The sequence below is a fragment of the Leptonotus elevatus genome, chromosome 11 (genome assembly GCF_054856555.1).
Source record: "Leptonotus elevatus isolate MCC_2025b chromosome 11, RoL_Lele_1.0, whole genome shotgun sequence".
Taxonomy (NCBI): domain Eukaryota; kingdom Metazoa; phylum Chordata; class Actinopteri; order Syngnathiformes; family Syngnathidae; genus Leptonotus; species Leptonotus elevatus.
Genome location: NC_141249.1, coordinates 3,072,248 through 3,094,609, shown reverse-complemented (window position 1 = coordinate 3,094,609; position 22,362 = coordinate 3,072,248). Strand labels below are relative to the sequence as shown.

The following is a 22,362-nucleotide window of genomic DNA, read 5'->3' as shown; positions in this document are numbered from 1 at the left end:
CATTCCAGATTATTACATTATTATGGACATGTTGAAAATTGAATAATAAGTTCATTCAAGTTCATATAGTTAGTGCAGTAGGCTCCAATGTTTTCTCAGTTACAAATATATATTTTTGCCTTAATATAGTTACCCTACAATATTACAGCACTATCCATTTGTGGAATGCATTATGGTAAATACTGTTTGAATTGTACATTTCAAGCCTAGATTGATGCATATTAATTTGATGTGAGAGTATAAATTCATTCTCAATCAAGTTTCTTCCACATAATAATATGCTAGATGGGCCACTATTTATATTCAAATCATTAAAACGAATCAATCATAACTTGTAGTGGTGTATAGTGGCGAGAAGTATAATTGCTCCAAAGAGCAGGACACTGTAAAATTAACGAGTCGCTGCTTTGCACGACACTTACTGTATGTTACTCAAACAATTTGATTCAGACCATCCAGGACGGTGGTCGGGATGTTTCAGATGAAAATTGCCAAAAGCATAAATGCTGCACTGTCTGATATAGACAATGCAAGGATCATACTGCAGGCAACAGAATTCAGAGCAGAATACATAGAGCCTGTGCTTTGCTTATGGGGCTAATATACGCACTTAATCTTGGCAACTCAAAAGAATTGAAGAGAGCTTTTAAAATGCTGAAAATGATCAAAACGATATTCCCCTAGATGGTTGATCTGAAAGCCAGTCAAAACGGATGTCATGAAAGAGGACATTTCTGCATCAGGGCACTGGTGGCTTCTAATGGAGGCTTCTGCATCTGCTACTGCGTTAACGACCGCCATACATTACGTGATTTAAGCCTGGTTCACCCCGGTGCTGAATGTAGCCAAGTATCCGCAGCTCCGAGAGGGTGGAATCTGTCACATCATTCCAAGAAATTTATTATTTATTTGCAAATCGTTTTGTTTGCATTTTTTCCCCAAGTCCCTTCCTTTTGACTGAAAATAAACACACTTATGTCCATAAATCCGTACTGAAATAAACAATGCACATATATTTTTCTGTCAAATGTATTTATTCCACCATTTATGTGAGTAACACAAATACAAGCACCAAGTACAATAATTGTTGGATGGATCGTTACTGACACTTAGTGGTGACCATTGCACACAGCAAAATCTCAAATCAAAGTCATAAAGGATTGTTAAGAAACATCAGAAGAGAGAATAAAAATCGTCAGTCAACTAAAAAAAATACTTTTTGTTCAGATACATTCTCTTACAGCCTAGAGCAATAATATTCAAAAACATATTTTTTTAAAAGTTTATTCAGCATGTCAATCATTTGTGAGGGGGTTTACGTGTGTTGCAAGTGGAATGAATTGCAGAGGACGTTTATCTGTAATAATTTGGGGGGAAATACCTCATACAAAATGACATGACAATGGGGTATATGACACGGAGGAGGCGGGACTTTCGTAAGTCACACATCTACACTTTTCCGGATACTGTGGTGACATAATAGGCAGTGTCCCAGTAATCGCACTTCCACTTATGGGTGCGAGTGTGTAGGGTGTCTCAGTTGTCTCAGTTGCCGAGTGCGTCTCAGAGTGCTTCGAAGAACTGAGACACCCTGCACACACTCACGCTCGTCAACTGGAATGGACAATTGAGGGGCACAAGGGTGTAACTGCGTGTATTGGGATACAGCCTATATGTCACAACAGTAACCAGAAACAGCGTAGGTGTGTGACTTGCGGAAGTCCGCGGCATTTACCATTAGAAAAATATTCAAAGAATGAAACAGACACATTTTTGTCAATATCCACCTGAACTTGGATCCTCCACAGTTTCACTGGTGGATCCCAGTGTGAGCCAACATCATGTATCCATCATCTACATTAAATTCAATGCTGTATATTATACTTGGGAAAAGATCAGGGTTCACCACAGCCACCCCTAATTTCCAGGCTGTGTTGGCTCCCACCTCAACGTCCCACACATGCGTTCCCGAGTGCTTTCATTTCTTCGCACACCCTGAACTTGAGGTTGCCCTCATAAAAAAACTTCGTTCAGCAGAGCCCCTGTGAGTCGATTGGTCATATTGGGCAGCTTCTGGATTCGGGTCATCGCAGTCTTGAAGTTCTTCATGAAGGAAACATGGTCAGAGTTCAGCTGCTCCTCTGTGCTTCTGATCACATCTGAGAGTGCAGCCATGTTTCTGTCGAGAGCCTCAATCTTGTCATTTATCGTCTCAATCTTACTGAGTTCTTGCACCCTCACACCACTCAACTTGGAGTCCTCATTAACCCGCAGGAAGCGTTGAAGCTGCGCAAAATCCTTCTTAATCTTCCTTTGCACCCGATGCCCCTGGACCTTGATGTACTCCGATTGCTCGTTGCAGTCGTCTCTTACACGTTTGTAATATTTCAGTCTTTCCTTTGCTTGCTGATGGCCTTCCCTTTGTGACCGTTCACAACTTAATTGACGGGGGAGACCATGTGCCTATTGTGGAGTTGCGTGTCCATGCAGATGAGGCACACAAGCTCCAGGTGGTCCAAACAGAAAACATTCAGTTTCTCATTGTGCAAGCTGCAGATGTCCTCCGACTCCACTGAGGGTGGTGAAAGGGCCTCACACATATTCCTCAGTGACAAGTTTGAAGGTGGATCCATCAATTTACACCTTTTTCTACAGACTGGACACGATTGTTGTCCTTTCTCCTCCCACAACATCTGCACACACGCGTCACAGAAGCTGTGACCACACGGCAGCATGACAGGGTCTTTAAAGATGTCCAAACAATTTGGAAATTGGAGATGCTCCTCAACTTTGCTTGCCATGGCCTTTGTGAAGACAGCAACTCAGTCAACGAGTTTCCAATATTCACTAGCCTGAGGTGAGCCGCAGCGCGTCTGCCTCGGTCACAACTGAAGGAATTGGCAGATGTCCGAGGTGCCTTTCCTGCTTTAGTTTCCTCTTTTTTCTTTCTCTAGGAGCTCAGTATTGTTCATTCGGTAATTTTACCGATTTGACATGTCATCATCATTGCTCTCTTTTTTATTTTTTTTTACATGTATCTACATTTTTGCAAACTTTTTATTTCTCCCTCAAATCACTGTCCTTGGTAACAACAATGTCCAAGTAAGTGACTTTAGTTTTAACAGCAATGTTACTTTGTTCATGAAGCAAAGCAAAAAAGCTAATTATTTTTAATTTAATATATTTACACATCATACTAGATTAACTATGAAATTTATATATTGTTTGTTTGTTGAACATGTAAACAAATAATATAAATGTTGTAATAAAAAGTAAGCACAAATTGAACAGAAGAGAAAACATATAACGGTCATCATTATGTAGCACAGTTTACATGCTCAAAAGCATAAAGCAAAAAACATTAATAAAAGCAAAGTTAAAAACAATTACTTAAATCAGACTTGAGCTGTTAAAATTGTATATATGCTGTAATTTGTTTGGATGTATCAGTATGAGTGTAACGAAAATTGTATATGTGAGTATGAGGATATGATTCATAATTGTAATATGGTATATGCCTATGAATTTCATGTACATATGTTGCTGGCAAATGTGCGTATGTTAAAGTGCACTTGTATATATGACTAGGTTTATAAATGTTTTGTTGTTGAAATACATTAACCTCATCATTGTATCTACATAAAACGAATAAGGGGTAGGACTAGATACGTTTTTAACTTCCTCTAACCTCTTTTGAACATATAAACTCTTTTTTTTCTTCCTATTCTTGTTTTTCTTTTTTACTTCAATTTATATTTTATGCTTGTAATATGTTTTGTGTTTTCTTTATGTTTATATGTTCAATAAAAAACATAAAACCAAAAGGGAATCAGAATTAGTAGAAATGTTATCTAGTTCTAACATCCAATTTATTATATACAGTAGATTACACACATTTTTGGTTAAAAATATGTGGGGTTTGAAATTATTTTATTGACCAAAATATTAAAAATATTCTTTCACCAAAATGAGAGACATTTATTTTAAAGGGGAAGTGAAACTTAAACATTTCTTGACACTAATGTTATATGTGACCTAGTAGTCTAAACATGACATCATACTTAATATTACATTTGTGGAATATGAGTTATGAAGCAATATCCAGCCGCTTTTATCGATCTCAGAAGGTAAGCCATTTTGTCACTTGCTGTTGACTGAAGATGACATCACAGTCACAGCTCAGGGCTCAGGTAACGACCAATCACCTGTTTTCTGTAGCTGAGCTGTAATTGGTTGTGACCTGAGCACCTGCGATGCCATTTTCAGTTGACAGCAAATGGCAAAATGGCCACCTTCTGATATTGATTAAAAAAAAAAAAAGCTGGATTTTGCTGCTTAACTCCACTAATACAATATTAATCAGAATACTGTATTCAGACTATTGTGGCTGCATAGAACATATTATTGTCAAGATTGTATTTATTTATAAAAATAAAAATAAATGGGGGGGGGGGGGCATTTGACTTCTTAAGTTAACAGCTGACATGCATTCATTGTAGTTGGGGGCATTTTTAACCCTGCTCATGGAATAGTGTTGGTAATCATATGTACCACTTCCTAATACGGGTCTTGCTTGACTGCTATATCTATTTATTTTTATTTGTTTTTTGTTTTTTTAATCAAATGTGAATTAATTCTGTTCTATGGGTACAATGTTTCATGGGCCAAAAGATGCACTTTACATTCAAAGTTAACTCCATATTTTTGACTCAAATGATGCCAGAATGATTCTTTATAGACAATGAATATAGACAAAAAATACAGGGATTGAAATCAAGTGTTTTATCAATTCACATTAATGGTTGTTCACAAAGGAGTAGGATATACACCCGATTGTTCACACATATTCTAAAGAGGGATTACGACACCACGTGTCCCACCTGTCCCCCACATACTGTCCTCTTTACAACTGAATGTCATATTAACGAGGGATTGTGCAAAATGACTTGTTTTTACCGACAGAGGCCTATCTACAAGATACACCAAAACAATGTTAATTTGCATTCCAAGAACAAGTGAACAATGTTATGGAAAATAATTATTTAGCACGTATTAACATAAGTTTATACTGTATTGTAGACACATGTATTTTCTTGAACAATGGGCTTTTCACTTCTTGCACCGGTACATGAAGCAATATTGAAGTGACCTAGACTGATACGCCTGCTTGGAACAGACTGCTTATTTTCCTGTCTAGTTGACCCTCCCTTTCTCCTCCCAAAATCTAACCAGGTTGCATAATAAATCTTCTTACTGCGCACTCTCTCACAGATAATTTCGTCTTGTAGATTGGTCTGTAAGACTTGTGTATTTTTGACGCTTCAAGTTTACAGAAACCGGGATTTTTGCAAACGAGAGATATTTGTCTGCGTTTTGTCCTGTGTGATTTTTTCATTAAAAACAAAGGTTTAAAAAAAACTCAAGCCAAAGTGAAGATTTGCATATTTCTCCTGATCTGCGTTTGCTTTTTACGTCATCGCTCTATACACGTCACTCACACAAGTACCTCGACTTTAGCCTTTGTTTACAGGTGTACTTCTTCGGGCTGGCTACTTTAACCCAAGGTCTAATTACGCTTATTCCTAAACCAAAAAAAGATGTGCTTTTTCTTGATAATTGCCGTCCAATTTGTCTTTTGAATAACGATTATAAGATATTAGCAATTGCTCTTGCCAAACGACTTAAATTTGTTTTGAATGCTTTCATAGATGAATCTCAGTCAGGGTTTATGAATAATAGGCATATAGCTAATAATATTCGGCTGGTATTAGACATTTTAGATTATTCTGAATTGATTAATGACAATAGTTATATTCTATTTCTGGATTTTTATAAAGCGTTTGATTCAGTGGAACACAAGTTTATTTTTAAATCTTTAAAAAAAATTGGTTTTGGTTATTTTTTTCGTAAAGCTATTCGCACACTGTATGCTAATAATAACAGCTCTATTAAATTGAGTACTGGTACCACTCCTCGTTTTGACATTAAACGGGGAATCCGACAAGGATGTCCGATTTCTCCTTACCTCTTCCTCATTGTTACGCAACTTTTAGCTAACCATATTAAGTCAAGCACTTTAAAAGGAATTAAAGTTGCAGAGCGAGAAATAGCCGATACCACTCTATTTCTCAAAGACTCTGACCAGATAGCGTCTGCTCTGGATATCATAAATGTGTTCTCTAGGGCTTCTGGACTATACCTAAATGTAAATAAATGTGAGTTTATGGCAGTAAAAGACTCTGTTGTTGGCTAGATTTTGAACATTCCTGTCAAAGACACGGTTACATATTTAGGAATAGCTATCATTAAAGATTAAAAAAACAGAAGTCCCTTGAATTTTACACAGATTATTGAAAAAACTAAAAAAAAAATTAATATGTGGCTTCTTAGAGATTTGTCTTTAAGAGGTAGAACCTTGATAAGTAAAGCAGAAGGTATTTCCAGACTTACTTATGCTGCCCTTTCATTGTATGTAGATAATAAGACCATTAAAGACATAGAGCAGATGATTTTCAATTTTTTATGGAAGAATAAAACGCATTACATTAAATAATCCGTGGTTATGAATATGCATGTGAAAGGGGGACTTAATTTCTTAAATATTGACTCCTTAAATAATACATTTAAAATTAACTGGATTAGGTATTTTCTGAATAATCCTGACTCAATTTGGAACTGTATTTCGAACTATGTTTTTTTCAAAATTGGTGGATTAAGATTTCTGTTGTCATGTAATTATAAAATTGAAAGAATCACCATTCGCTTATCTAACTTCCATAAGCAGGCATTGCTTGCTTGGTCACTCATTTACAAGCATAACTTTTCACCACACCGCTACTCTATTTGAAATAACTACTTATAAAATAATTACTTATGAAGAATTTCTTCTACACTTTCTGATGCCTGTGACACTTAAACAATTTGCTGTTGTTTTTGATGCAATTCCTTCTGGTGCATTAATGCTGTATAGGGGTCACATTGGTGTTATAGCTGACACTCCTATTGCTGATATCACTGAATCACCAATTGGTAGATTATGTTTCAAACCTTCCTGTCATAAAAACAATCGCAAAATCCGTGCTCTTTTCCAATCTAGTATTGTGTCTGTGTCACCTGCAATATCATACTGGAACTGTCGTGTAAAGAATTTATGTTGGAAAAAAATTTGGACCCTGCCTCAGAAATTCTTTTTAGTGAACAAGGTAAAGTAAGTGTCTTTCAAAATTATTCATCGTTTTCCTGTGAAATCCTTTTTTGTTAAATTTGGTTATGATATGGATCTGAACTGCTCCTTCTGTGGCTCCCAATCAGAGACTCTTGTGCATCTGTTTTGGAAATGTTCTTATGCTCGCAAGCTATGGCTAGACATTTGCAAATTTATTTTGGACAATATATTTTGTAATTTTGAGCTTTCCTTACCGAATGTTTTGTTTGGATTTTTGAACTGTGACAATTCATTTGAAAAAGCATATTATTTGATTAATCTTTTAATTTATCTTTATAAATGTAAATGTATAAAGTCGAAACCTATTTTTTTTCAGTTTTTGAATGAGATGGATGTATATTTACAGTCCATCTCTACTTCCAAAAATAAGAAGGCTATCAAGACCTTAATTTTGTGTTCTCATTTTGGTGTTTTTAATATTTCTTAGTTTAAGATCCCTGGCATATTTTTTTTCTTCCCCTTTTCCTTTACTGTTATTGTGAGATTGTTGTGTACTGTGATCATGATTGTTTGCTTAATGTTTGCCATGTTTGGCTTTTGATCTCAATTTGTTAAATAAAACAATTTTAAAAAAGACAATAAAAACCAACTGCTTCCTAGAGGCTTGGCATGCATGTAAATGATCTTAAAAACACACTTCTCCGTTTTTGTGTGCGCTTTGTGGATGTTTTTTTTTCTTCTAACGAGGCAGTGTGAAAATGTTTTTTTTTTCACATGGGGAGGGGGAAATATTCGTTTTTAAAATACCCAGCTACGTGTGGACAAACAGCGGTCATTTGCAACCCAAAACAAGTGTGTCACCTGTGAAAGCAGCTCATCAGGACGGAGCCGCGCATACAAGTCGTTACTACAAAGACGGAGATTCCTTGCAAATAAAATAAGTGAAGAAGAAGAAAAGAAGATGGAGAAGAAAATTTAAAGCATGTGCACAACAAAAAATAATGCCGTTCGATCAAGGTATTCTGAATGTGTTTATATGAGCAAGAATTTGGGTTATTAAAGGAGTAACCCAGGGGTGTTATTCAGGTTTTTAAAACCAGAATAAGAGTACGGTATATTCAGCTTATTGCGTGTGTTTACAGGGCCTTACAAAACCCAATTATTGCCAATATTCCGGTGCCTGTATGTAAACTTAGTCACTCATGATACCACGCACTTCTTCTTAAAATTTGGGTCAAAAGTCTGGGGGGTCGGGGGTGGGTGGGGCGGATGATATGAAACCAGAAAAAAAATATATAAAAGTGAAAAAATATTTGAAACAAAAAAAATACGTTTCGAAACAAATATGATCTGAATCTGAATTTTTAAAAAAAAAACTGAAAAAAAGACCTCAAATGTCAAAATATATATGACAGCGAAAAATAAAAATAAATAACTTATTCAAAGTGAATCAAAATATTTATTTTTACCGAAAAACACACTTTTTTTTAAAAAAAATCTTGAATACACTTTCATACTAAATTCTAACATTTCAAAGAAGTGCAAGATTAACACAACAATTTTCAGTTTCAAGTTTTATTTTGTCAAGTACAAAACTTTTTACCCTAATTTAACTCCATAGATGTGATATGTTTGTATTCCTTCTTAACATAACCTAAGGGTGATTATGGTGACGTCCCACCATTTAATAAATTGTCTACGTTTCTGAAATCAGTTGTGACATATACCGCAGTATAGCGCAACAAACCCCCAGAATGATCACATCATTTACCTCCTAACAAGTCCAGGGTGGGCCTTGGAATTACTCGAAATTCACATTGGCTGCCAAACACAACGGGCTCCGTACAGACACCACAAGGAAACACAAGAGGGCTGCGGTGCTGTGCGAGTGTAGGTAGATCCGGTATGTTTCAAAATAAAACTGCTTGCGAAAACAAAAAACAAACAACAAAAACGAGCTCGAAATAAATTAAACATGACAAAATAACACTATTTAAACACAAAACGTAGTTACCAATGGTAAGGATGCAGTAATTATTTTTAGACGTTTAGACACTTCCAAGCGGAGTTATTGCACACGGACATGTTTAAAGTACGGACTCAATAACCGGAAACGTAGTTTTTTTGCGGCGAATCGCTTGTTGTCAACTTGTCCACAATGTCTGTAAAATTGAATGCTCTAAATAGCGACTCTTACATCGATATCGGTTCATACAGAGACCAGCATTTTAAGGTAAGGCACAATGCGTATTGTTTACATTACGGACGGACGTCGTGTTTGCTAAAGTTAGCAAATTGTAGAGAGCAGTTTAAATTATACAGTGTACACATGACTTTTCCGGAACATTTGCTTTGCTTACTTTCGGTTTAAACCAGTTTTTAAAGGCATTTATTAATTTATCGAACAGTCTCTCACGTATGTACCGTGTGAAGCTTAACGTATAAAAATATAGTAAAAATTGACATCAATTTATGCCTCTAAATACTAAAATGGCCAATTTGAAAACTTTGTGTAATAATGTTTTAAGTAACACAGTTTTTACTAGACCGTTACACCTTTTGTAACTTTTGCTGATCTTTTATTTATTAGTATTTACTTGTGGTTCTAGGGTAAATGTCATGCACAAGAGAAACTGCTGAAATCAAGCAACACTTTGTACGTGGGGAACCTCTCTTTCTACACCACAGAGGAGCAGGTAACAGACACTGCACTGTTTAGAAAAGATTTATCTGTCCTGTTAATCGAGTACATGCTACATGTTTGTGTTGCATCTTTCTAAAACAGTAATTGAGTACATGCTACATGTTTGGGTTGCATTTTTCTAAAACAGCATGTGAAAATATTTTGCAACCCTCGTCTGTTTTCTGAGCAGGTTCATGAGCTCTTTTCTAAAAGTGGAGATGTAAAGCGCATCATCATTGGTCTGGATAAAGTAAAGAAGACGGCCTGTGGCTTCTGCTTCGTCGAGTATCCTTTTATATTTTAAACATGCCCTGGCACCGACCTGACACAACACAGAATTAACTGAAATACTGACTCAGACTCACTACTGAAAATGCCTAAAGAGTATGCAACAGAACTTAACCCCAGCTTGTGTAGGTATTATACAAGGGCAGATGCAGAACATGCTATGCGCTTCATAAATGGCACACGTCTTGATGACCGTATGATAAGGACAGACTGGGACACGGGCTTTAAGGAGGGAAGACAGTACGGTCGTGGCAAGTCTGGAGGACAGGTAAATTGCTTGGTACTCTTGAGTATGTCTGCAAGTATGCTCTGCTTTGGTGTTTTAGGTTTAAACACGCACACACACACACACCCACACACACACGTAATTCCTCAAATGGGGGTACATGAAGGCACTCCAGGGGGTATGTGACATTTTAAAATATATTTGAAAAATATATGTAAATATTTCAGAAAAATATAAGTTTATAAAATGAATTTTATATTCAGTATTATTTGTTTTTTTAGTTATGTTTTTATTTCGAAATGGTTCGAGAGACCACAAATAGACTTCCAAAGTTTAATAAATCAGACAGTGATGGAACAACACTCGGTTTTAAGTGTTTTTTTTCAACCAGAAATGCTTTGTGCTGGTATATGGCTGAAAAAAAATATTTCACAGCGGGTACGTCACTGAAAAAACGTTGAGAACCACTGCCTTATAATGTCAAAAGAAAGAATCTGAAGTTTGAGCCTCCTTGCTCAAACGTTTTTTTGAGTTATAGGCCTTTTAAGTTGGGTGTCACGCCCACTTTTCTGAGCTGTAAATTGTATGCAAAATTTGGGGCCATATATGGAGGTACAGACCTGTGAATTATATATGTATTGTGGCCATGTCTATCAGAATCTGCACTTGCAAATCGCATAGGTGTACTATTGTTAGTGCTTGGTATTAACCCTTAACATTGTATTTTTTAAGTGACACAATGCATTTTATTGACATATTGGGGGTGTATATCTTGGAAATGTTATGTGTTGGCGGGCGTTCAGCTGATTTATCATCATATTTGGGAACTCTACTTTGTATTTAGATCATTTCAAGGCACTCGCGCCCAGTGTTGGGGAATCCAGGTCCAGAAAGTTAGTATAAAAGAAAATAACCCTGCCACAAATAGGCTTTAGCCACAGGTGCATCTACTCAACTGGCAGAACAAAACAAGAAAATGTTTAAACATTAAAAAATAAAATAAAATAAGACAAATGAAAGACTATAATCATGTAAACTCCTTTTAGACCAAACAAAATGTGGAGTTGGAGTGCAGCATCTGCAGTATGGTTTGTACGCTAGCTAGCTTTGATAGGGGGGCATAGCGGAGGAACTCCTGTGTTCAAAACAACTCAAAATTAATATTATTAGGGCTGCAGCTATCGAATATTTAAGTATTTGGATATCCTGAAAATTCTAGCGAATTATTGGGTATTTGGATAAAAAAAAAAATCTTGCTTGATTAAAGAAGCAAGACAGAAGACAAAAACACATTTGCTCTTAATAATGAACAACCAACTGTTTTTAATTTTTAGATAACTTTTTTTTTTGCTTAAATTTGAACTGTGCTGAGCACACTATTTTACTCTCTGAAACAAGTGAGATTTTCGACAGATCTCTCCCTATAGATTTTGGTCTATGAGACTAAGTGACATCAGAGCCACTGTAGTGATTTTGCCGGCTAAAACAGCACATTTGAGTAAGCCTGGTTTTGTTAATAAGTGATCAGTAGAGACGGCAACTCATTCAGGCTGTCAGCATCAAAGTGTGCAGAATTCATCCAGCCACCATTTTCCAAACCGCGTATTCCTCACAAGGCTCGCAGGTGCGCTGGAGCCTATCCCAGCTGTCTATGGGCTGTAGCCATTTTCACTTATTAAACTGCTTTTGAAAAGTCATCGCGGCCAACTTGCTACTAGGTACTGGTAGCTCGCTGCTAGCTTGCAAGCCGCTGCTAAATGTTAACAACAGGGTGCCGTACAATACGGTGTCAGTCAGTGTAATTATGTCTTAGTGCCCTTAACTGGCAATTGAACTTGATTTCAGGATGACATTGTTGCAACAGTTTGTGACGGCCATATAGATGCCCCAAACTAACACGTCAGCCCTTACATACGCTGCGACATGCTACTGTGAACAACTTCAAAATAAAAGCATTTCAAGGCATTGATCTCAATATATTGCTTGCTAAGCTAAGGTTTATTTTGAAGTTGGCTTTCTCACCGCGTTAGCACCGTGTACTGTCATGCATTTTGTCCTTGGTTTGACTACGACTTCCTAAGCGGGTATCCGAGGCAGAAATGATGAGGACTGGTTTCAGCCCTAGTATTAATAATTGTTTGTTTATGATAATGTAAATTTTGTAATCGTTGAGTGTAATATTGTGGAATTTTTAGCAGTTCGGCGAGATGAATGAAACCGTTTGGAAAACAATTTGTCTTTTGGGTTTCTTTATATTTGAAGCTTCAAATATACACAAAACTCTACACGATCTAATCTGAGAGAATGCGCAGTAAGAATCACGGGAAACTTCTTTATGCTGCCTAGTTAGGAATTTGGGAGGAGAAGGGAGGGTCAGCTAGGCAGGAAGGCATTCAGTCTGTTCCGAGCAAGCTTATCAGTTCAAGGTCACTTTGGTATTGCTTCATGTACAAGGAATGAAAATCCCATTGTTAACGAGTAAGAACACTTATGTTAATATGCTGAATCATTATTTTCCATAACAGTAACAATCACAATCGTAATTGAATTTCGATTAATTGCACAGCCCTATCGCGGGTCTCAGACTATGGTTGAAAATTTTGTGTGCAATTCCCGGATCCCATAAGTGAATTTTGAAGGACCTTAACTCAACCCGTTTGAGCTAAGAGGCTCAAACTTCGGATTTTCTTTTGCCGTCATAAGGCACTAATGGAATAAAAATCAGGCAGATTGAAGAGGTTTACAATGTACAAAAAGCTGTACTAGAAATTCTTTTATTTGTTATTTTTTTGTAAAAATGGAAGCAATCATAAGTTTTTTTTAAGCCCACAATAAACGTAATACCTTGAAAAAGTGTTTGTTTTGTTGTATATATTTTTTTATTGCAGCAGGCAACTCATTCTATGCTATACAGTTGTCTGGCAATGAGAACATTGAATGAACTGAAAGTGTTCAAGTTTTAGTAATTATTTTTGTCCTTTTCTCTGTGCAGGTAAGGGATGAGTACAGGCAGGACTACGACCCAGCCAGAGGTGGTTATGGGAAGTTGGCTCAGCAGCACGGAGCGCCACAATAGCTTTTAAATTATCCCTCTTGATGCTCCATCGATACCCCCCCCCCCCCACACACACACACACACACCACTACTAATGTCACTTCAGTTCTTAAGTTATCACTTTAAAAGAATCAAGGTATTATTTCTGATGTAGAAACAGAGTGGTGCTGTTAATGATGCTGTCAGCCTCATTTTATTTGTCTGCAGGAGGAACAGAAGGCAAGCATGCCATTATACCCCCCCACACCAACAATATACCTCAATGTCTCACATTGTGAATTTTTTGTTTCAAATTAAGATCTAACTTTCTACCTATGGTAACGTTTTCGTGTGTTTGGTTGTATAATCAGTTGGAATGACCAAAATTAAATGAGAGAAACACATTTTTCATGAAGCCTATTTATTCACAATAAAAATTTAATTGATGGTGTCAATAAAAAATGAGCATTTGTAATGACACATACTGTGAATGAATTGCAATTTCAGTGGTCCTACCGAATGTGACAAGTAATCTAGTGCATTTGCTTCCTATGTACTTTCTGTCATATACACTAGAGGGCACAAGATGACAACGTGAAACAGTCACATTCTGAATGATTTAGTATGGCAACATCATAAAATCTCCACTGTCACTTATCGTATAAAAGCATAGAATTTTGCATGTTTCAGAGATTGTTTTCGGTGGTTTTGAAATACTTGAGTTTACTGTCCTACATCTTCACAGTGAATTCCTTTATCAGTGACCCTCACAGCTGTTCTATGTGCAATAATGACCATTTAATTAAAATAACTCATCTGGTTTAATGCAATTATATGATGTGAGGGTGTAGAGAGAGGGAAATTGAGTTGTATTCCTTTTATCCTTATTTTACTTTCCTTTTATCTTTAACTCTAAATTCAACATGGATTAAATTCCCATGCTACACCAATCTACCTAGTCTGAGAATGCCTTGAAGGAAGTTCACCTATTATACTTTTACTTAACTTTCAAGTTTGCAAAAGTTGAATCAAATTATGTTATTGATGCCCATTCCAGAAGGGGTTGGCAGCCAGATGTCCAAAACAGCAACTGAAGTGCAACAGAAGAAATTTGCCAAGGAGAACATTAGAGATAGGAGCACATTACACACTGTCACTGTGAACCGTTGATAAAAAGGAAATTATTGATATTGTAAATATGAGAGGATCAGCCTGTAGGTCCTGTGACCAAATCATGGAGACGAAGGTTTGAAAGTGCTTAAGTAAAGTTAAACATAACGTTAGTGGCAACGCTACTTGCAAGTGTTTTTGCACCCACATAACGTACTGCTCATTGTTAAATCATTCATAGAGAGTATGGTGGAATTTGGAACCAGTATCACTCAGAATGCGTTTTGAAGATACCACATTTTCACTGAATCTATTGAAGTCTGCAACATGTGTTGGCACAAAACCTTGTACAATTTCACCTTTGGTCTAACGGCCCTCTAACTTTTTCCACTCCACATTAATATAGGCAAGGCAAGGCAGCTTTATTTCGATAGCACATTTCATACACAAGGCAATTCAATGTGCTGTGCATCAACAAACACAATAGTTAATGACATTCATAAAGCAAAGTAGAGAAAACAAAAGTAGCTTTCAAAAAATTACTAAAACAACAAATATTGACATCGTTAAAACACATTCACACAAAACAAGGTAAAGTACAAAGTAAAGAAATTAGTGGTTTTCAAAAAGATATAAGAAAATTGCAAAGTTTTAAAGCTAGATTTAAAAGCATTTACACTCTGGGCTGACTTCACTTCTGTTGGCATCTTATTCCATTTGTGTGCAGCTAAATGCAGCTTCACCATGTTAACTTTGAACTCTTGGTTCCACCAATTGATCCAAGTCTGTAGATCTCAGAGCCCTGCTAGGTTTATATTCAATCAGCATTTCTTAATGTATTCAGGACCGAATCCTTTCAGTGATTTTATAGACTAGCAGCAGAATTTTTTAATTTATCCTACAGCTGACTGGGAGGCAGTGTAAAGCCTTTAGGACTGGAGTGACATGTGTTGATCTCTTTGTTTTGGTCAGAACCCGAGCTGCAGCATTCTGAGCTGCAACTGTCAGATGCTCTTTTGAGAGAGTCCAGTCAGAAGACCGTTGCAAAAACAAGAGATCACTTTAAGTGATCCACATTACCTTCTTGGCTTTATTAAACACCAACATTTTGAAGATGTTATTTTAAGGTGAAATTGTTATTTGGTGTTTCTTTACATCAGCAGAAATTTTGGTTTAAAAGTGCTTCTCAGTTATGATCTCCCACAAAGAAGAAAATATTTCATGCCCTCTCAACTCTTCCCTATGACTTAATATGATCATTTGCCTGTAAAATACGTAGCCTACACCTCTGAATAATATTGTATCCTTATAAACATCAAATAATACAAAAATAGATACATAAATACATATATGAAATAAACCTGCCTAATAACACTATTCACATTGTTTATATTTCCTGTGCACACTCTGACAATGAGTGTGACTGCTACCTATTGTAGTGGATGTGCAATTACACAAAATTAATTAAATAAATAAATAAATGGTCCTGGCATCGCATCGTGACCCCCCCCCCCCCCCCCCCCCTTGTGCTCAGATTGTTAAATGGTTGAATGTGAATAATAGGCTATCACAGATTACACTGTTAGTGGAAAACAAATTTTCATGGTCAGAGCAATTAAATCGTTTTTTTTTTAAAGTCATTGACAATGTCCACATTTTGCCTGGTCTAAATTGGGCTTTGCTAGTGGAAGTTGTGTGTAGTTATGCATCATCAGCTAGCCACCGGTACATGCATTTTTTCCTCATAGAAAAATCTATGGTAATATTTAAGACACTAATTTGATACAACAGAGTTTTGTCAGCGGTTTTACTTGCACGTAAACAAAATCAATTCATTTGGAACAAAGCTGGAGAGTTTGGTTCCATTATTGTGCAGACTATGCATTTAATTATGATTCACATTATGAACTGTCACCAGCCTTTATGAACACAATCCAACTTGTTCCCAAGAGATGTGGTGAGTTCATTGTGTGGGATGTTTAATAAGTTGTTTTGTTGCAGTTAAATGTTTGTTGAATACCTAATAGATCATGAATTAACATAAGCATTAATGAATGTGAAAAGCACAGCAGTTGACTTTTTACTCTGTAATTGTCTTTTTTTATTATTATTATTTTTACATTGTGGCATTTCTAACAAAACACGTTTTTGAGAGGAGACAAAGAACATTTAAATGTGTTAAGAAAATTACCTAATGCCATTAACAATAGATGCACAAATTATACTACAGAGAAACATAGTAATGCTCCAAGTTTAATATTATCATGAGGGAAACATCATGTTCATCATGAAAGAGGTGTTCCGGGCATGTCCTACCGGCGGGAAGCCCCGGGGACGACCCAGGACACGCTGAAGAGACTACATCTCTCGGCTGGCCTAGGAACGCCTTGGGATCCCGTCGAGGGAGCTGGCTGAAGTGGCTGGGGAGAGGGAAGTCTGGGCTTCCCTTCTAAAGCTGCTGCCCCCGCGATCCGACCCAGGATAAGCGGTAGAGAATGGATGGGAAACATCATGTTTTTGTTATATATGACATTTGTACACATTTGTTTTGAATCTATATGGTTGTCACTGTAATTAAACTCTGTGCTGTCTTCAGGTGTCTTCATCCAATCTGTAAAAGGAAGAATTAACTGTTCTTCAGAATGGCTTGTACTGTATTCTGACTTGATATATGATACATTTGACAGTAAAGGGGAACCTGGAAAGTGGAACCATTCCATAACCCTGGTTTACTTTCAACCTGTTGTCATCACACATACCTCAATTCAACTAACAGGCAATGTTCCAACAGTTGAAGTCTCAGAGTCACAGAAAAGCTGACGCCTATAGCCCTTTTCACATTCCAGTTGCCCAGTCTGAAGGAGTCGTGTGATAAAGCGAAATTGTTAATTCTATTTTTTTGTTATTATAATTTTTAACATGCTCATATTTGGAAGTGCTGACGTGGCAGCCTCACAGCAAGTACAAATTTAGATTTTGCCGCTGGATAGTAACCTTGCCAGGAAGCTGAATTCTCGCGGTATTTGTTCACAAACACTCTGAGAATCCATCTTGTACTGCTCCCGCTGATACGCTCGCAACCCACCTTTTTTAGGTCGTACTATTCAGGCATTGTTTAGGGCGGGACATGAAGCCGTCTTTGGTCCCAGCCCCTCACCACACACACAATTAATTTCGCCAATCGGCCCAGGCATCATCATTTGCACGTGATGCATTATGCTTAATGCTTAATCTCTACATATGCCCACGTCAAGCTCTGAAAATAATGATCACACCAATAATTTTTATTTTATGGACATTAAATGACTGAATGAATGGCGTTGTCGCATTCCTCTCTGCTCACTACAGTTTGTTGGATTATTAACATTGTTTTTCTGTTTCAATATATATTCTTCAAAGTGTTTTTGATTTTAGTTAGATATGTAAAACTGTTCCCATATGTTAGTAGAATGTGGTCTGTTTTTCCGCCTAAGGAAGTGAGGTGTCTGACTTAATCTGAATAATCTACAGGGCAGATATGCGGGAATCTCTGGTGCGAAGCTGCTACAGAGTTCAATAGTTTATCTAGGAAGCCAATAATTTACCTCACATCTGTTAAGGACTGAAAGAACTCAATGGGAGATGGCCTGATTGTATTTCACTCTGCTGACAGGACAAGATCAAAGGGGGGGCACAGTCTCTTCCTCGGGGGCTGTGCTCTGTGTGGGGTTTTATGGGGGGTCCCTGGTGCAGGGAGGTGGCGGGGGCAAGGTGTTTGCCCACATCCTTGAGGAAGAGATAAGGATAGGGGGTGTGTAGACTTGTTTTGACAGGAAATGTCACATGTTCTGATAGACCAAATGGTACTTTCTTTGTCAATGAAGGGGGTGGGAACGTTTTCTGTATATATGCATGCATGAACTTTGAGAAGAACACATTTGTGGGTGAGCTGCATGATTGAGCAGTAACTCCAAGTGGCTTTCAGAATCTGAAATAAAGCTGGCAAACTTGTTCACAGATTTCAACTTTGAATTTATTTGAACACGCAGAAATCAGAGAAATGATTTCCAACAATTGGTGACCCCCCGACGCTGAATGGTGTTAAGAGGATTTCGAGCTGCAGTGATTCATGAACGAATGGAACTTCTAGGCGCCTAAATAATTAATTACGGTAAGTGGAGACTTTTATCCACGTAGAGAAGTTCTGTCTGTTTGGGATCGCTGCAACTTGTTTTCGTCTTCTAAATTGTATACATTTTTTACATGAGGTCTGTGTGGACAAGTTGTAGTTTGATGTCGTTCTAAAAATTTCTGCGACATTGGACTATAAACACGTACGTGGGGTGGTGCATTTTGTAAAGCAAGTGCAGGCCTGGATTGAATGCGCATGTTTTGTTACAGGAAGAAGCAGCGTTTTATTAATTTGTTTTGTTTTTCTTATTTTTCGCTGTGAAGGATTCGATGGACTATGATAGTTGTTTTTTGAATATAAGGATAAAGAGGATACGGGGTTTCGTGGATATTTGAAGATCCATTGATAAATCTGAAGATCATAGTAGACGCGCCTGCCCTTGGCAGTTTGATTGGTTCGGATTGTTCTTTCAGGTAGTACATGTCGCCTGTTTAAAACGTCCATTTTCACGTAATAAGTTATTTTAAAATTGCGCGCGCTGTTGAAATTGAACAGTTGGGGGAGTCAGGTCGATTACAACGGACATTGGGTTTTTATGCCGTTATATTTGCGATCGCTAGATTACGTGTGATTTTTGTTTTGATTTTGCGCTGAACGAGCGCCTTGCATGAAATATGCAGTAAAAGAGAGACAGTTTTGACACAGCGGAATTGGATGACACTGCTGTCTGTTAGAAACGATAGGTCACGTGATTCGTTGTGTATTCGTTGTCTGTGTATGTTATATGTTGTGCTGTGCGTTCTGTGTGTTTTGTGAGCTTCTGTGTTGCTCGTTGTACGGTTGTTTAAACGTTGTCGAATAAATTTACCCTATTGAACTATCATTGTAAAGTGAGACGTCACTGCATTGATAAATATTAATACTGCTTAGGTAGTATATACACTTGTTGGAACTACGAGTGGTAAGAACTCTGAATAATGGAGGGTGATTTTGATCGTAATACTGAATGGTTTGATCTTAATGTACTTCCGGTACATAGTGGAAATTTGAACTTGGACGCGCAAGTTAAGCATGCTTCCGGAGTTGCAGTTGGGACCATACGAGAAAAGAGTCGGCGAAAGATGCAAGCATTGTTGATAGATTGGGTTACGGCTGCTTGCGACAAGGGTTGGTTCCCACCGTTGATGTCCACGGTTTGTTTGATCGGTCTGATGAAAGCTGTGGAATTAGCATGTGTAAACAAACGGCTCTCGCTGGAAAAAATGGTACGACAGACTTTTGTGTTTTCTTTGAGGGGTAGAGAAGTACGACGAAATTGTAGAAATGTGGATCGAATGATGAGGAATGCTAGGATGTTGGCGATGGGCAGTTCGGTTAAAATTGCTCGAGGAGCGTTGGTAAAAGCGGGTGCTAAGGATGTGGCTAATTGTGATGCTAACATTGTTGCACCTCTGGCAAGCAGCGGGCCACTCGTGGCTGTTTTGTCTGATGTTGTTAACCCGTTTACAGGCTCACCGTACAAGCCTGCGGCTCAGATGCTGCAGAATTTGCAGGCACCGATGTTGACGGTAAATAGCGGTAATCTTGATGTGGATTGGCATAGTGGTAATGATAAAAATTCTGGACCGCTTCGGTCTACGTTACAGGCCGCGGCTGACGGCTTGGCAGCTGGCGTAACCGCCTCTGTGACACGATTGGAGACTCTCTTGAACGAAATTTTGGAAATGAGGGAGAGTCCGAAAGAGAAATTGGACAAAGCAGGTGCTTTTAAATTGGAACTAGCTAGACATGCTGAAGTGCCCCAGGTTGTTCGTCGCAAATGGCTTATGGTTATTTCTCGCTTTGAGAAAGATGCAGATGACGAATTGACAGAAGACAAATACTTTGGACGACGTAACTGTGACGTGACTGCTGACACTTCTAATGCATTGGCGAAGAACTATGTTATTGTAGAAATTCATAAAAAGTTGGATGATCTGTCATGTGGAGTTGGGGATGTTGTGGAACAATATGACTTTAGCACGCCTGACAGACTCCCGGAGGATACTCCGAGGAGAATTGTGACTCGTTCTAAGGGGGTTTTGCAAGCACCTATGTTGACAAAAGTTGATCCGGCTTCCGGACATTCGGCGACTGTGTATAAACCTTATTTGCCGACTGATCTGTGTGTGCTTGTGCAGAAACTTCCCCCGTTGCAGGCGGGTGGAGAAAATTGGTTGCGCTCGTTGCAGAGAAGTGTGACAGGTCAGATTTTGACAGCTGGAGACATGCGTGCTCTTTTAACGGGGGCGTGTCCTTTATCTCAACTGGATGCGCTGATGGCTAATTCAGGAATGTCATCTTTGAGTGACGGTGAGGCATTGTCCCGTGAGGATTATCTGACGCTGTTTGGAGCGCTAGGTGGATTGTTTCCGCTTCCGGATGTGATCATATCTGATTTACTGTACGCTCCGAAAGTTGATGAAGAGGCTGCGACATTTATCGACCGTGCTCTTGTGGAATTTTCCTTAAAGACTGGTCATTTACCGACTGATTCTACACTGTACTCTCAAGTTTTTCGTGCGGCAGTGCTAAAAGGTGTCCATAAGTCTGTGAGGCAGGCCATGGAAGTGAATCCCGATTTGCCTGGCTCTGAACACGTACGGTGGTTATCTCATCTGAAACATCATCTGAGAAGGTATGCGAAAGATCTTGAATCTAAAACTGACAAACATAGGTCTACTGAATTACAATTGGCTGCTATACAATTGCAGACTTTGAAAAAAAGTAAAGAGGAAACTTTTGCTCTCCCGGCATCTACTGTTGACTCATCACCTATTCTTGTTTCTGAGTGTGCTATGTATCAATCGAGATCAGCTATCAGCCAGGACCAGTGTTTCAATTGTGGACGTTTCGGCCACTGGGCGGACACCTGTCGAAATCACCTACGTGGGAGAAGCAGAGGTGGAAGGCGTCTACAGGGCGGACGCGGCTATTACCAGCCAAGAGGACGTGAGTCACGACATGTTCCTCCACGCCAGACTTCATCCCAGCAACAGTATCCGCCGGTGCCGAATCAGCGATTTCTGCCGCCACATAGCGGACAGTTTCCACAATGACGGGGCCCAGAATCCACCTTATGTGCACTGCAGGAGCCTATGATTGCATTAAAGGTGAGCGGAACTACTTTATCATTTATGGTAGACACTGGAGCACGCCACTCTACCATTATGACTTTACCAAATGGAAGTACGCTCTCCAATGATGGCATCTCATTGGTTGGATTCAAGGGAGAAAACACTATCCTGCACATGACGAACCCGTTGCAGACAATGTGCTGCTCGCAAACATTTATGCATTCGTTTGTTTATGCTCCAAGTTGTCCTGTGAATCTTTTGGGAAGGGATCTCCTCATAAGGACTGCTCCATTGATCCAATGTGGGCCAGAGGGGCTGACGCTTCAGTTCCCAGATGGACATACTTTTCACTGCGGGGGTGATTCCTCCTCGAATGTCTCCTCCCAGTTCCCTGTGGTGACTTCACACGCCATGACATGTTCCTCTGCTGACATGTACTGGGCAAAGATTGACACTGATTCCCCCGGCTGGAGGGAAGCGGAGACGTTTTGGAAAACTTGGTCCTCCTGGGTGCGACATCTCAGGTCATATGATGTGATATCGGATTGTATACATTGTACACTATTTTACGACAGATGTGGTGATGAGTTATACAGTGAAGCTTTCAGTGCAATTGTTGACAATGTTTG

At 38.4% G+C, this 22,362-nt stretch overlaps 1 protein-coding gene and 1 pseudogene across 1 annotated transcript; one reads left to right on the top strand and one right to left on the bottom strand.

Moving 5' to 3' along the window:
* Positions 1-1,810: 1,810 nt before the first annotated feature.
* Positions 1,811-2,801, bottom strand: LOC147165198 (E3 ubiquitin-protein ligase TRIM35-like; annotated as a pseudogene).
* Positions 2,802-9,250: 6,449 nt separating this feature from the next.
* ncbp2 (nuclear cap binding protein subunit 2) lies at positions 9,251-13,800 on the top strand. The gene is made up of 5 exons (XM_086089150.1): positions 9,251-9,398; positions 9,775-9,861; positions 10,039-10,133; positions 10,266-10,404; positions 13,355-13,800. Exons 1-5 carry the CDS (start codon positions 9,324-9,326, stop codon positions 13,436-13,438), a joined length of 480 nt encoding a protein of 159 aa, XP_085945276.1. The 5' UTR covers positions 9,251-9,323; the 3' UTR covers positions 13,439-13,800.
* Positions 13,801-22,362: the final 8,562 nt, after the last annotated feature.

Bases quoted from the DNA above. Each gene is read 5' to 3' on its own strand.
- ncbp2 (XM_086089150.1), top strand. From the start codon at position 9,324: ATGTCTGTAAAATTGAATGCTCTAAATAGCGACTCTTACATCGATATC. The intron at 9,399-9,774 runs GTAAGGCACAAT...TTGTGGTTCTAG, and splicing joins ACAGAGACCAGCATTTTAAG to GGTAAATGTCATGCACAAGA. The intron at 10,134-10,265 runs GTATCCTTTTAT...CAGCTTGTGTAG, and splicing joins TGTGGCTTCTGCTTCGTCGA to GTATTATACAAGGGCAGATG.